This window comes from Rosa rugosa, chromosome 2 (genome assembly GCF_958449725.1).
Source record: "Rosa rugosa chromosome 2, drRosRugo1.1, whole genome shotgun sequence".
Taxonomy (NCBI): domain Eukaryota; kingdom Viridiplantae; phylum Streptophyta; class Magnoliopsida; order Rosales; family Rosaceae; genus Rosa; species Rosa rugosa.
The window spans coordinates 32308343-32325326 of NC_084821.1; the positions used below are offsets into that span (position 1 = coordinate 32308343).

The 16984-nt window shown below is 38.4% G+C and overlaps 1 protein-coding gene across 1 annotated transcript; it reads right to left on the reverse strand.

Annotated features, from left to right (window-relative positions):
- Window positions 1-15514: 15514 nt before the first annotated feature.
- Window positions 15515-16571, reverse strand: LOC133729066 (glycolate oxidase 1-like). The gene is made up of 3 exons (XM_062156542.1): window positions 16451-16571; window positions 16289-16351; window positions 15515-15769 (listed from the first exon to the last, which is right to left on the reverse strand). The coding sequence occupies exons 1-3, from the start codon at window positions 16529-16531 to the stop codon at window positions 15647-15649; spliced, it is 267 nt and encodes an 88-aa protein (XP_062012526.1). The 5' UTR covers window positions 16532-16571; the 3' UTR covers window positions 15515-15646.
- Window positions 16572-16984: the final 413 nt, after the last annotated feature.

Genomic DNA, 16984 nt, shown 5'->3' on the forward strand with positions numbered 1-16984 from the left:
GAGTGAGCGGAGGAGAGGGAAGCGGTGGTGGCTGTGGAAAGAGAGTGGGAGAGGAAGGAGGAGAGGGCTAGGGTTCGGGGAATAACAAGAGAGAAGGTCGCCAGCTTTCAATTGTGTGAAAGTAGTGGAAAAATAATAAGTGTGGGGAATGAAAATTTTGTTCCCCCGTTCCTGAAATTTTTTAACTTAGTCTTTCCGCGTTTTTGAAAATTTTTGATTCAAAATATAGACATCGGTCAACAGTAAAAAGCGATGTTAGTTATATGCATAGAAATCGGTTTTTGAGGAATCGATGCTAATGACATTGTTTTACATCGCGTGTATTTCTCACCGATGTAATTGTCGTGATGTCTATGAGCATAATTCTAGTAGTGAATTTGCACGCTGTAAAAAGCTTTTCTGTCAATTTTGATATGTCATTCACGACGCACATAACCTGCCATAAAAGTCTTTGTGGCAAAGAGGTTTCCTGGCTACTCATAATCCAAAAATGATCAACTAACAAAATGACTTGAGCAAAAATAATATTAACCTCAAAGTACAGGTGAATCAGCATATATATCATAGATAATAGAAAGGGTTTTAACAAACTTTTTATATCCAATCTGCTACAGACCAAGTACAATTTCTAGCAAACTTGAGTTTAAACTTATGTTAAGAATATAGCATATTACAAAATATACTACATCATCTTTTGAACATTTAACCATCCAAATGCAGATTCTCTCAATTGACCATCACTTTGAGCACTTTATCATCAGTAGGGCATGTTAACAGAAACCTAAAAAAGTGGAAGTCCCTGTTATGAATGTAAAACACAGTTAATAATAAATGAAAGCAAGTACTCAGCAAACTATCTAATAGCAGATGAACATTTGAGTTAAACATACATATGAAGATGTTAATTTTTCTGTAACAGTAACAAGTTCAATTATCCAATACTTCACAACAACTTTTCTGAAAACAATCAATGACATAAAAACACAAAATAAACAACAAACACTAAAAGAGAGAGTATCCATAGTGCTTTTCCATTCCTCCAATCACACCAAAAGTAAAACCCCAACTCTCAACTCAGGCAAGGATATATAATACATCAGTATTAGGCAGATCTCAAAAAGTTTCAGGGAATAAAAAAGAATAAAATTGGTCGAGAATTCATACCAAGTGCGAGAAGCAGGGCCGTAAGACATGGGATGCAAGTTCAGGTAATAAACCAACCAGTCTCAACTATGAACAACTGGTAAAAAGTTCCATCCTTTTGCTTAAAGAGATTAACCAAGAAACGATAATGCTGATCTTTACTTGCCTGATCTTTGTTGTACCATTTGATGAATTTGGCTTTTCATGCTTATACCTGTTAATCCATGGAAGTTCAATACAAAGTTTAATAGTTTGTAATAAGAATTCACAGTAATCTAAAGACAATCTATCTACAGAAGATATTTACCTCATATGCATTTGCAACCAAATGAACTTGTAACTTTCTACCCAGTCATTTCGACTTTAGTCATCGTCTTTCCTCATCTGTTCCATAGTCATAATACTGCATGTTTTGTCAGAAAACTTACCTGTGAAACCGAGAAATAATAAAAGAGGAGCATTACATAAAGAATTTCAGATTTAAAGTTTCTTTAATATTTTAATAGTAAGGTATTCTTAAATGGAATCAGAAAGCATGAAGGAATGTGCAGAAGCATTCTTCTGAATGCAACTGACATATCTCAGTTAAATTTCAAGTAATTCCTCAACTTGTTCATCATCATCATCTTGTCATGCATTCAAGTTGTCTGCAATGTGCAAAAATCTAAACTCTTCAAGAATATTAAACTAGTTGGGACACCTTAGCCATGTGTTTAAACAGGACACATGAAAGCTTTTTCCTATAAAAGGAAATGGTTCAAGCTCACTCTGATCTTAGCCAACATCATCAATAAAGAAGTAAATGAAGAATATGGGTGGCTAACAAATGCTCCCTTTTATCCTGCAATTAGTCTTTAACTGATATACAATATCCTTTAACTCTTAGGAATATTATAGGACATTTCCCCCTAATACAGAAACCAACTTTGGCTCAGGTTTCCTGTTGCAGCCGACTAAATAAAAGCATCGATCACTCTGTTGCCTTATCAAAACAGGTACGAATAGAAATTTTCTAGGTAGAAGAATCTCTTCAGTCTTAGAAATAGTATTAGCCACGCAAGGAACTTTATCAATCTTGAAAAGTAAAAGAACATTGTGAATAATCTCTAAATCTTAGTTACCAAACCCCACCTAAGAATGTTGAACTACCAAAGCCATCTTTTGGCATCAAAATTCTAGGAAAGTGGGTTGACTATATAACTTTATGAAATCATGCAGGACAGTTTTGAAGCATAGCTAGCTGCATAGATAGGCCTGATTGTTCTTAACCAAAATAGATGGCCAAGATTATTTTTTTAGCAGTCTGAGAACTAAGAAACTCAAGAGAACATAATGTTTGATATAGACCTAGGCAGAATTTTCTACAGATTAACTGATTAAGACTCATTTTTGACCTATAAAGTTATGCCAATTCTTGTATTGTGTCATTGTGTGCATGGAAGAAGTAGGGTGACATAGGAGTCCAAAACCTAAACCACCAAAAACTAAACGACAGACTTGTAGAGGGAGATATCTAGTCAATAGTATAGCATCTCAAGTTGTTTACCGAGTTGAATAAATGAAAGAAAGTGAACAAAGTATGTATCTCAAGTACATGACAGAGTTAATATTTTGAAAAAGCATGCAGAACTTTAATTGTGTCTTGGACACTTTCAAATAGATTGCTTAAACAAAAGAAAGATGAGAACTTTAGAGCTTCTTGTTCATTGGATACTGAGTTCAAGGCCGGTTTATCATCTTGTTCATATGATCCCATTACTTAATCAGTCTGTTAGGACTCTGAGTTTTCCACCATTTTGATTTGTTCATATATAAACAGGTATATACAATTATATATATGTACGATTAATTATAGATATAGAAATACATGGAGCTATTCAATAAACCAAGATCAGTAATTGAAAAGCAAACACCAGCTAAGATGAAGATCACTTACAGGTATGTAGACTAAGCAAACTCCACCCAAATCCCAACCAACCTTTCAGCCTAAGACAAATATATGAATTCCATTAGTACTCAGCGTTAACTCCCAGATTTCATTACCAATTAAACTGCCCAAAATGGGATTCTTTAGAAACCATTAAAATGATAGGAATCCCATAAACCCAAACCAAGAATTAATCAATCGTGTCTGAAGCAAAACATAATGAAACCATACTAAGGATATTAGAGCACGAATTCTCCTTGGGTATCTAATCTTGCAGTCTCTCCTCTTTTCCCCAATTCGCTACCTCTGCTTGATCCCTGTAATATTGAACACAACTCAATAGACCCAGAATGGGATTTGATTCCCCGAAATGAAATTATAAAGTCCCACTAAAGCTTAGAACAGTCAACATTGATCAAAATTAAACTCTCAAATGTAGGTACAGATAGTCAAACCAACAAACTAGGCAAAGTAAGCAGACAAGAAGCCTTCCCACAATTCAAAAGATTCAAGCTGAAACAATAAGTGAAAAAAATTGTACCTTGATTTGGCGAGAGAAAAAAAACCCAGATAGCAAATGAGCAAGACAAGGCATAAGTTCTCAACTTTCTCCAAATGGGTTTCAGAAACTTCAAGACCCGGATTCCGGTGGCCCGAATCTCTGAGAGCGGTGATCAATCACTTCAATGTTCTTTAATTTGGAGCTCAATTGATCCACGGCATCTCGATGACAAGAGCAGAACACGTGGTGGTGGTGAGAGGTGCCCGGCGACCCGGCGGAGAGCAAATCCACTGAACGGCGACTCGGCGGTGGGAAGAGACGTAGAGGGAAGAGATGGAAAATTGAGGTCTATCGGGGAGAGAGAAAAGTTTTGTTTTATGAAATGAAAAAAAAAATAGAATTAGAAAGTGTAGAGGGAAGAGATGGGGGGAAATAAAAATTTTGGTGAAAATTTCGCGCCTTATACTTTTACGGCACACATTAATGCATGCTGTAAAAGGCTTTATTAAAAACCACATTAACGGCGCACATTCTTGTAGGCTGTAAAAGATAACACTATTACGGCGTGCATCAATGCATGCCATAAAAGACCAAATAAAAATTGACATTAACGGCGTGCATCAATGCATGCCATAAAAGACCAAATAAAAATTAACATTAACGGCGTGAATCAATGCATGCCATAAAAGACCAAATGAAAATTGACATTAACGGCGTGCATGCGTGCATTAGATGCACGCCGTAAAAGACTATATCAGAAAGGGTATTCACGGCATGCCGTGAAAGTGCGCCGTAAATGTATGTCTATTACGGCACTCATTGATGCACGCCGTAAAATGTGCGCGGTAAAAGAGTCATTTTCTTGTAGTGCATAAACTAATCAAAACTGAAAACCCTTTTAACCCAATACCAAATTGAAATCACATTCAAACTAAATTCCACACTCCATCAAAATAAAACCAACAAAAAAAAGATATTAAATTTACCGCGTCGTTCTTGGTTGCTTCTGAAACAAAATGATATTCAACACCTAAGCTGCTAAGCAAACAACTTCTTTCCATCCAAGCTGATGGAATGAAAAAAAAAAACATAAACATTACATCATAACTCCCAGCTAAAAAAAGAAGTTGATAATGAACTGCATTCTAACCAAACCAATCACAAATCAAATATAAAAGCTCAGCAAGTCAGCATTCATTTAAACTTGGTAACATGCAGACCTTGACGTTACATAGGAAGAGAACTTTTAGCTTTAATCCTTGGCTAGTCACTACAACACCTCACACCATATCCAAGCATCAATTGAGACGGAGCCAAATCCCACCTATCAATAACTCACTGGATAAGATTAAATCCTGATTCAACCGAAATTGAAAAAAAAAAAAAACAAACAACTTACACATGCACAAAGTTTCAAGCTTGGGAATACGATTAAAGCACAATTCTAGAATATCTGAAGACCTGAAGAAAAAAAATTATGAATTAGACCACAAGAAGTCAAGAACCAACCATCTAAAATGTTGGGTAGAACAATCATGGGTAGTTTGATTTATGGTAAAAACCAACATGCAGACCAATCAAGCAATAAATCTAATATAGTGGAGTTAATATACGGTTTCGATAAAGAGAATTTATTGTCTTGAATCTCACTAACTCCGAATTCAGTTCCATGATTGCTCTCGCAAATTCAAATAGAAAAAGTTGGATGGAATCTGAAGGTTACCTAAAAATTGAAAGAAGAAGTAAAGATGACGAATCTTGAACGGAATGAAGGATTTAAGAAGTAAACCCAGTCTTGTTTTTCTTCTCTCTCTATTCAAGCGACCATTGCAGTAATTCGATCACTCTCACTCTCTGTCTGTGGAGCCAACAACCAGAGTCCAGAATCAATTCTCAATGGGTTTTGTAGTGAAAGAAAGAATATATATAAGGATAAAATCATGTGGCTTGTTGAATCCATTATCGGCATCACAACTACCCAGACCATATAAGGAATTTTTATTGAAACAAATCATATAAGGTATTTAAATCTGGGGTGTAGTTGAACTCAGAACCAATTCTCTCCGCCTCTTCCTCTCTCACTCTAATTCTCAAAGGAGCAGCTATCCTCTAGAGCAAACATGCGGAGGTTAATCAACACCACTCGGTGCCACAGGTTGCTAACACCTGTCCATGGCAACAGATCGTAAATCCCTAAAAATTGAAGGGGCAAAAGAGTCACGATACTATTCATTTCTTTTGTCCTCATTCTGTTTGAGTTTTAGTATAGTTAGAATTTTTTTTGTGGGAAAAATGAAGAAGAAAGAATGAGGTGTTAAAGTAAAATGACAACTGGAATTGGTCTACTCATTTCATTTCATAGTCTCTTTATATAGGGATAGAATTACAACGGAAATATGAATTACATTAAATACATTGAATGTTGATTGATCTATAATTGTGCTGATTGATGGTAATCGTTGATTCTTTGATTCCCTCTCCGTCAGTTGCTTTGACGAAGGCACATAATCTGTTTTTCCTTTAACACTCCCCCTTGTGCCAAGTCAAAGACGAAATGGTGCATGAGTTGTTGCCTCACTAAAAACCTTGCCAAGTAACAAAAAACCTTGTGGGACAAAAAATACACCTTGGTCGAAGGAAAAGAGCACAACGCACCTTTTACATTTGAGTATGACATGTGTGTGTTAGACTCTCCCTGACGTCTACACCTCTTCCTGATACTTACATTAATCAGGGGAGCTTGGAAAGTCTTCGCATTCCTATGCTTTTCACATGTTTCTCAAATATGGCCTTAGGCAATGATTTGGTGAACAAATCTGCCACATTCTCCTTAGACCTTACTTGATTCACTTGAATCTTGAGGAGAGCCTGTTGTTGCTGATTGTAGAAAAACTTTGGCGATATGTGTTTTGTGTTATCACCCTTGATATAACCTAGTTTCATCTGTTCGATGCAAGCTTCATTATCTTCATAAATGCAAGTAGGCTCTTCAGAGGTAGCACTCAAACCACTAGTCCCTCGAATATGTGTGATGATAGCTCTTAACCATACACACTCACGAACCGCCTCATGTAGAGCAATGATCTCTAAGTGGTTCAAGGAGGTAGCCACAAGAGTTTGCTTGGTTGATCTCCAAGATATCGCCGAGTTCCTAATGGTAAATACATGACCAGTTTGGGAACGACCTTTATGTGGGTCAGAGAGGTACCCAACATCAGCAAAACCAACCAAAACGTCATTTGGCGTTTTGCTGTAGTGAGTGGCGCTTTCGCCATCATCATTTCCTTTAGGGATTGCAATTCCATCTGCGGTCCCTCTTGTCTCTCTGTAGGGAAAGAACAGTCTCAAGTCAATGGTTCCTTTTAGGTATCGAAAAATGTTCTTGATACCATTCCAGTGACGCTGCGTTGGCGCTGAGCTAAATCTAGCTAACAAGTTCATTGAGAATGTAATGTCTGGTCGAGTATATTGGGATAAGTACAACAATGCGCCTATTGCACTTAGATAGGGAATTTCAGCTCCCAACACCTCTTCGTCATCTTCCTTTGGACGAAATGGATCTTTCCTTGCATCCAAACTTCGACCGATCATGGGAGTGCTAGCAGGATGCGCTTTGTCCATGTTATATCGCTTGACTTTTAGACATACGCAGACTGGTGGATTAGTATTCCACAAACTCGGTGTTCTAGTTCAAGGCCTAGACAGAATCGAGTTTTCCCAAGATCCTTCATCTCAGATTCGGATTTCAAGTAGCTCGCGGTTTCTCTTATTTCATCAAGAGTACCTATTATGTTCATATCATCGACATATACAGCTACAATTGCAAATCCGAAACTTGTTTTCTTTATGAATATGCAGGGGCATACTTCATCGTTCTTATATCCCTTCCCAATCAAGTAGTCACTTAGGCGGGTATACCACATCCGCTCGGATTGTTTCAATCCGTAAAGTGAGCGTTTCAACTTAATTGCAAACGCACTCCGTGGTTTAGAGTCACTTGACTTGGTTAATGTAAGGCCATCAGGCACTTTTCATATATATCTCTGAATCTAGATCCCCATAGAGATATGCAGTAACCACATCCATGAGCTGCATTTCCAGTCCTTTGGAAATTACTAAGCTAACTAAGCAGCGGAACGTTATAACGTCCATTACGGGAGAGTATGTCTCCTCGTAGTCAATTCCAGGGCGTTGTGAGAAACCTTGCGCCACAAGGCGAGCCTTGTACCTCAGGACTTCATTCTTCTCATTACGCTTTTTGACAAAGACACATTTATGTCCTACAGGCTTTACACCTGGTGGGGTTAGCACTACCAGACCAAATACCTGTCTCTTTGTCAGAGAATCTAATTCTGCCTGGATTGGTTCTTTCCATTTAGACCAATCTGCTCTTTGTTGACATTTTGCAACAGAGCGTGGTTCGATATCATCGTGCTCTATGATTCCTTGAGCAACAGTATATATCATCAATGTGTATGGAATATCTTTCTATCAACTCATACGCACTCTCATAATCCTCTGAGATTTCTTTGTTCTCTGGAATCATTTTTAACATTGGAGCGTCCTCCAGTATTGATTCATGGACATTAGGGCTGGGCGTCTGGACCCGAAAGACCGAGGACCCGACCCGAACCGAGGAAAAAAGCCCGATTCGGTTCGGTTTTAGTATAGAAATTTTCGGTTCGGTCTGAAGCCCGACCTGATTGCATTTTTTCGGTTCGGTCTCGGTCTTCATATTTTCAGGACCCGAAAGCCCGAACCGACCCGTATATTTAGCATATGCCACATGTCGCTCCATAATTGAGTGTTTTAAAAAATAAAAAATACACAACCCTAAAAGTCTAAAACACTCCTCCAGACTCCAGTCGTCTAAAACTCTAAAGTCTAAATCGACCTCAGCCTCCCTCACTCCCTCTCTCTCGATGGTATCGACCATCTCAGCCCCAAATTATCAAAATCTGAAAACCCAGATTTGCAGCTGATCGAAATCTCCCTCTCAGTCCCTCCCTCACCCCTCTCTTGAGTTGCCTATCTCTCTCTCCGTCCATTACCGGCTCCTGCTCCAATCTCCGTCTCCAAAAATCGAAATCCTCCTCGGCTCCTCCGCGCCAGAACCACCACCACCACTTCCAACAGCTCCAGATCGGCAGATCCTTCACTCAACCCATCCTTCACAAGAACCACCACCACCACTTCTAGTAGCTCCAGAACAGCACCCAACCCATCCACCACACTCGCCGAAGGCAAATACTCCGATTCTGAGAGGAATCCAGAATCAGAACCCTCTCCGGAATGATGTGCTAAGAAACCAGCAGCTCGGCGACGGCATGGCACCGATCGGCGGTGATAGGGCACTGGCCCTGTGGATCGCGAAAAGGTTCCCTCTTCGTTTTTATCTCTTGCCTGTTTGATATTTTTCTTTCTGTTGTGCTTGATTTGTTGTTTTTTCTTTTACTGTTGGTGATTTTTGGGTGGTTGTTGAATTGCAGACTTGAGTTTTCTTCTGGGTTTCTATGGAATTTGATGTTTAAGCTTACAGCACACCTATAGTGAGGGTTTGTGTTTTTTTATACTATGGTATGCAATTCTACTCTGAACTATTAGTGAGGGTTTGCTCATATGCTTGATTTTGCAAAGTTAATATCTTGGTTTCATATTATTTATTGGGATACTGGTAATGATTCTGGATTGTTCTGTTCATATTCGTATTCTGATGTTCTTAGCTGCAACTTTTAAGATCATATTTGTTTCGTAGAGAGGTCGTGATTCGGACTCCAAATCAGTTCAAACTTGAAAAAATGATGGGTGATACTGATTTTTTTCATTTCTTGGCAGGTTACTAGTTTTAGCCTTTAGGTTAATCTAGAATTTTGTTTGCATGGACTTGAAAGAATCAATCTTGGTTCGAAAAGCTCGAATCTTTCTAGGTGTGCTGTAAGCAAAATGCAACTGTTTCTATATATATATATATATATATATATAGAAAGCTTTGTTTGTAATAACTGAAATTTTCTGTTGAGGAATGAGAAATAGATTTAGCAGTAGCTCTTCACTTAAACAAGTGAAGACATTATTGTTGTAATGGGCACTCAACTTTGTGAGCAAGCCTTTGTGAAACTCATAAGGGATTCAAGCTCAGTTGCATCGTAACTCTTAACTGGGCTCTGCTGTGATAGTCAACTAATTAACACTCAATACTCTCAAGTCTAAAATGTAATTAAGCAGAAGTAGTGCATTAATCCTATAATTTGTGTTTAGTCCAAAATTGTTGAATTTCTATCAAAGAAGCATCTCCATTTTTATGCAGAGGCTAAACCTGAGCTTATCAATCCTAATTGTTTACTATTTGTGCAGGCCATTCTCAATTGAATTTAAAGTTGTCAGCAGGCCGAGCAACTAGAGCCTAAAGGCCTAGAGCAGTGCAGCTTTAGTTATTTCTTAGTTGGACAGTTTGACTATTTGTGCAAAACTGCAAATTGTGTTTATGTTTCTGTTGGACAATTTGGATTGTTTTCTGTTGGACAATTTGGATTGTTTTCTGGACTCTTGAGTTTGTGTTGTGAACTGTAAACTGTGGCTAAACTTGATTATTGCAAATTGATTACAGTTATGTTAATGAGTTTATTTCACAGCATTATAATTTGATATGCATTCCAGTCTTCTAGGTACCAAAACAGGCAAAACAGGCATTTTGGGCCCGAAAAGCCCGAAAACCGAACCGGCCCGAATGGGTTCGGTTTCTGTCAGTTTTCAGTTTACAAAAAGCTCGAACCGAAAGTTTCGGGTTCGGTCTCGGTCTCACTAATTTTCAAGCCCGGCCCGGCCCGACCCGAGCCCAGCCCTAATGGACATAACTATAATCAGAGACAATCTCATGAGAGGGATTCTATACATTGATGATTGGTTTGTGCCTTACTCACCCTTTTCTTCCTTGGGTGAGTGTCAATCGAACCAAGTGGCCTCCCCCTCTTCCTTGGGGAGCCACGACCTCAACCACACCTCCACTAAGTGCGGTTGCAGTGCCTCTATCTGCGGCACCGTGCCCCTTGTTGGGGACTTCTAACCTTGCAGGCACATTTGCAGCTGGTATATGTGATCTCGTCACTTTTGCGATATCAGTAAACACATCAGGCATCGAATCTGCTACGTTCTGAAGATCGATTATTCTTTTCACTTCACTTTCACTTTGTGAAGTGCGGGGATCAAAATGAGACAGAGTGGGGACAAACCACGACAATTCCTGTCGTTCCCTTGGAAAAATCCTTTTTCCTATCTCCCCCTAACGACGGGAAGACTGTCTCATCAAAGTGACAATCCGCAAATCTAGCGGTAAAGAGATCGCCTGTCAAGGGTTTCCAAATAGCGGATAATTGTTGGGGATTCGTATCCAACATAAATACTTAATCGTCTCTGATGACCCATTTTAGTGCGCTGTGGGGGCGCAATAGGCACATATATTGCGTAACCAAATATGCGTAAGTATGAAATGTCAAACTCATATCCAGTTACCAACTGGTACGCAGAAAATGGTTGGCTAGCAGTGGGTCTGAAACGAGTAAGTAAAGTTGCGTGCAATATTGCATAACCCTAGGCAGATATAGGCAGGTTGGTGCGCATAACCAATGCCCTAGCCACCATCTGTAGCCTTTTGATGGTGGCTTTTGCGAGACCGTTTTGTGTATGCACATGGGGTACAGGATGCTCTACATCGATCCCAATAGGCATGCAATATTCATCAAATGCTTTTGATGTAAACTCTCCAGCGTTATCAAGCCTTATAGACTTGATAGGGTGATCAGGGTGGTGAGCCCTCAAACATATAATCTGTGCTAGGAGTTTTGCAGCATTTCTTGTGGACAATAAAGCGACATGTGACCAGTGTGTCAAAGCATCCACCAGAACCATAAAGTACTTGAATGGTCCGCATTCTGGATGGATAGGTCCACATATATGTCCTTGTATCCTTTGTAAGAATGGAATGTTTTATGTTATATCTTTAGCATAGGGAGGTCTCGATCCTGTTTTTGCTAAAGAGCAGGCTTTGCAAAACGAGTGATGTGCCTTTGAGATAGTCAGTGAGGCATAATGGGAGGGAGGTAGTGCTTTTGGTACTTCAGAAGGCAATGACTGCATTTGAGCAATACTAGAACCGACATCTTACAATGTGACGGATCTTTGTCCAATTTTATGTTTCACTAGAAAGAAGGGATGTCCATATGAGTTTTTTAAAATACGGATCATCATGTCACAACCAGTGTGCCCTAGGCGGTCATGCCAAAGCCTGTATGAGTCAATGTCCCACATTTCATTATGGGTGACAATCTAGGATTCAATGATCCGAATCGTAGTGAGGTACAGTCCACTAGATTGACTCATGAGTTTCTCTAAAATGCGTTTCCTTCCACATTCATTAGAGGTAATATAAAAGTATTCAGTTCCATTCTCACAGTGTGTTTTTACATGATAACCGTTGGCACGAATATCTTTGATACTTAACAAGGTTCGATTAGCTCTTGGTGCATACAGAGCGTATCTCATATTCTTTAGAGTATTTGTATTTATGTAGAATGATAATCTTTTCATCCAAATAATTTAGTTCTTTTTCTAGATGTATTGCTTTACATCTTTATAGTGCAATTTCGAACCATGTAAATATGTGTAGTAAATAAATTTGAATAAATTCAGTGCTTCAGAATAAAATTCAAAATTTATTAATAAGCCAACGATAATCAAATCAAGGTCTTTGTTCATAAATCTAATTCATCAAACCATTATTGAAATAAACTTTAAGACCAAGTAATAGTCTAATTAAAAAATGAGGCATTATGCCTTCACATCTGTCTTTGGAAAATAAATACATAAAGCAGGTCCGTCAAAATCTATGCATCCATTGACTGAGCAAGTTCCTTGTTGTCGTTGAGGTCTGCAATTGTGAGGTTGACATCTGGGTCATGGCCTCCTTCTTCTATATAAAGCAGGTCCGTCAAAATCTATGCATCCATTGACTGAGCAAGTTCCTTGTTGTCGTTGAGGTCTGCAATTGTGAGGTTGACATCTGGGTCATGGCCTCCTTCTTCTATATAGTGAGTTTCTTGTTCTTTAGACTCCCTATATCTCTTGTAAGTGGCTGCAACTATGTTGCTTGCTTGGCAGTTCTTGTACCAATGCCCAATGATTCCACACCTATAGCATGGTTCATTGCCAACTCTATCCTGTTTGACTGAAGGGTTCTTAGGTGCCTTTTGCACCTTGTTTCCATCACCTCCACGTCCCTTTCCACGTGGTGCATTGTTGCCACGTGGGTAGGGATCAGCACGTCCAAACCCCTTTGCATTGGAGTTCTTTCCACCTTTTATTTTTCCATAATTAGCCTCGGGAATTTTCTTTGTCCCAGTGGGCCTAGCATTGTTGTTCAAGAGATCCTCATTTTGCCTCTCAGCCACTTGCAGTAGGCTGATCAACTTATTGAAGGTTGTGATTCTTTTGTTGTCATACTCCATCCTATACTTGTCCGCTAGCATAAACGCTGAAGTAGGAAAGGTGGAAATAGTCTTGTAGATCATATCATCTTCTGTGATTTCCCTTCCACAGAAATTGAGACGTGCCTTTAAGCGCAACATGTCCTTGTTGAAGTCATTGACCCTGTTATAGTCAAGCAAGCGGATTCCATTCCACTGAACAGCCAGTCCTGGGAGCAAAGTATCGTGAATGTTCCCAAAACGTCCCTTAAGGGCATCCCACAATTCTTTGGGTGTCTTCAACTGAAGGTACTCCCAGTGTAGGCTAGGATCAATATGTCGCCTCAGAAACATTAAGGCATCTGCTTTCACCTTATTAGATAGTTCATCATCTTTGGGGTCGGTAATGGTGGCGGTGTAGTCTTTTGCCACAAAGGCAGTTTCTACATCGGAAACCCAACGGTGGTACTCAAGTCCGTATGAGTCCAAAATGTCAAATTCAGGTCGAGTTGGATCAGCCATCTATATAAAACAAGAAGGAATATATAAATTACGCAGTCATAAAGACATCCACATGAATTATTTTCCAAACATATGAATTAGATTTCAAGACCAAGATTCGTAATGGTCACATTTTTTTCGATGCAATGTGAAAATATTTTATCACAGTAAGTGTGTGTGTGTGTGTATAATGCGCATGAATTTTCATTATCATGGCAAAACGCAATTTTTGTATATTGCATTCTAAAAATAAGCATAGCACATTTAAACATAGCATATATAAGAAATAAACTACATGGCATGCTCAAATTTCATAAATATATAACAATATATATATATATGGCATGCTCAAAAATAAAATATATAATCATGCTTAAAGATAATTAGATAAAGCATAAATGACAAAGCATGCTTAAAATGATTAATATAATCTAACTAAACATGCTCGAAAATTTTATAATAAAAGCATATATAATAAAATCTAAAGCATGCTTAAAAATAGAAAAGATAAATCAAATTCACATGCTTGGTTAAAAAAATAAATAAAATAAAGAAAACATACTCGATTTCAAGAAAATAAAACAATCCTAGCGCACGCGCGTGTTGATGCAGGTGTGCGTAGCGATGTTTTTGGGCTTGAGAAAAATTGGGCCGCTTTCTCTTTCTTTGCAGCAGTGGGCTTTTTTTCTAGGCCGCAAGGTCTTTTTTTTTTTTTTTGAATTGGGCCGGGTCACAGTTTTTTTTTTTCGCGTCTTCCCCCTTCTGGTTCTCTCTTGAAGTGCAAGGGATCTGGTCGGTGGGCTGGAGGCAGCGACTGCAAGGTGGGGCAGCGAGCTGATGGGCTAACGCCGATCTGGGATCGATGACGGATCGAAGTGATGCAGCCGGGTCTGGGATCTGCAGCAGGGCGTGGGGCTACTGTCCGGAAGGAGGATCTGGCAGCCGGTCTGGACGAAGGCGCGGGGGCTCTGGGATGTGCGCAACAGTGCGCTGGGATCTGCAGGGTGCTGCTGGAGGCTGGGTGCTGCTGTGTGTGAGCAGTGGTAACACTACTAGAATTTTGGCCCCAGACATCGGCCAAAAACCGATGTCTAACAAAAACCTGACCGATGTCTTTTGTGGGTGATGAGAAAAATCCGGAAAATGCAGACATCGGTTTTTAGCCGATGTCTAGTATTATTTTAGACATCGGTTCCTCATTAGAAATCGATGTAAATAGGTTTAAATGATAACAAACTTACATGTTTTACTATTGTTAAACCCTCATTTTATTGTATTTAATGCTTAAAGAAATATATATTATACAGCACAAGTTTGCATTTTAACATCGTTATTGATTTAAGAAACGATGACTAATACTGTTACAGACATCGGTTCCCATAAACATTTCTTGTTGTTCATGATTTTGAAGCATAATTTGCCACATATACCACGATTTTAGATTCAATATACAAAGTCTAGTATTGTATGAACCGATATATTTACTTACATTAACATCAGTGTCTAAGGAAAAAACGATGTTAATTATCTATTGTACATCGTTTTAGACAATAAATCGATGTCTGTATATTTTAGTAACATCGATTTCCATTTTGGAATTGATGTCTGGTACTCAGTAACATATCATTTTAGACAAAAAATCGATGTCTGTATATTTTAGTAACATCGATTTCCATTTTGGAACTGATGTCTGGTACTCAGTAACATATCGTTTTCGACAAAAAATCGATGTCTATATATTTCAGTAACATCGATTTTCATGTTGGAACTGATGTCTGGTATATTTTAGTAACATTGATTTTCATTTTAGAACTGATGTATCTATATTACTGGACATCAGTTTTTATGGTTAAAACTGATTTCAACTTTATATCTAGTCATCATATTCTATAAAGAGGATGATGTCCACAGAATATGTAGCTGCTGCTATAAATTGCAATTTCGACAGTTAACAAGAGTAAGAGTGATTTGAATATTGGGGTATTTTATCTAAAATCACATCCTAAACAGTTTACAAAATGGGCAAAATAAAACCCCAACTCACCTACTACAAGGCTAGCCTAGCAATTAGTATTCATTTTTGTTCATAATTGCTACACAAAAGTTAATCAAAAGCTAGTCTAACTCAAAATCAAGAAACTGGTCAGAATCTACAGCAGTCTGTAAGTAGTCGGCTACTTCAATGCGCACCTCGTCAAGTTGTTGTTGGGTATACCATTTCCGATCCTTTACCGCCCACTACAAACAAACTAAGGGAAATACTAAGCACTTATACTGACTGAAACTTCAGGAATGCAAACAATTGATAAAGGAACTCCTGCCCTTTCATTCGTAAGCAATAAATAAATCAATAAAAATCAGAAAGATAAATGAAGCGTATATGTACCTCTTCCAAAGCCATAATAGTTGCAGGGACATAATCTAGTTGCCGAGCTCCATGATTGGATACAATTATTCCTGCAGCTCCAGCTTGTATGCATAACCTTGCTGCATTAATGTTAGCACATATATATATGACAAGTTTGTAACAAGGTATTAGCATCAAGCACAGAAGTAAATTTTGGATCGGAGGTTGAAGTTAGTAATGTGTTTACTTACTATCCTCAGCAGTAATTACGCCCTCTAACAGAATTGGTAATGTAGTGATTGACTGAAGCCATTTCACATCCTGTGAGCCCATGTTACCCATAAAATATTTCAAATTGTTACTTCAGATTGCTACTACGTCATTTATCAATATTGAAGCAATCATCTTACCTTCCAGCTGAGAGAGCGGGCAAATAGTCCAGCAACATATGATGCTAATCCAGAATCATTGGTCTGTAATTTCATTAACACAATGCTGAATAACTAAGCCAAAATGAAAAGTAACTGCAAAGACTTTTATTTGGTCTGATATTCGAAGTAAATGGGTCCAACCTCATCAATCTTTCCAAGATCCAAATTTTCAAAGTTTTTCAATGTCAAACTTGGTGGCATAGTAAACCTGTGAAGAACCATTAGACAGCTTTAGGACCTCATTACGCAAAATCAAGTTAAAGAAGATATATCAAACCTTAAAATGATATTTGATTGCATATGGAACATAGAAGCAGTATCATGTACCAAAAGAACCTTGTAACCAACCCTCTCAGCCCTATCATGTACAAGCTGTTCTTAATAGTCAGGACCTCCTCCATTTGCACTACTTATTAAGAACAGCAGTAGACGTAACTGACAATGTAACATTCTTATTGATATCAAGAACCTGTACAGTCACCGAGACATTTGACAGGGAATTCAAATTCCATTAGAGCTGGATATATGAAAGAAAAACATCACAATGTGCTAAATCTTTGAAATTCTAAACATTTAAGAAAAAGCAGCCGAAATGTGTTAACCCTTTGAAATTTCTAGACATTATCTGTGTATGGATTCTATGCATTTGATGGTGGAACTATGCCATAAAGGTAG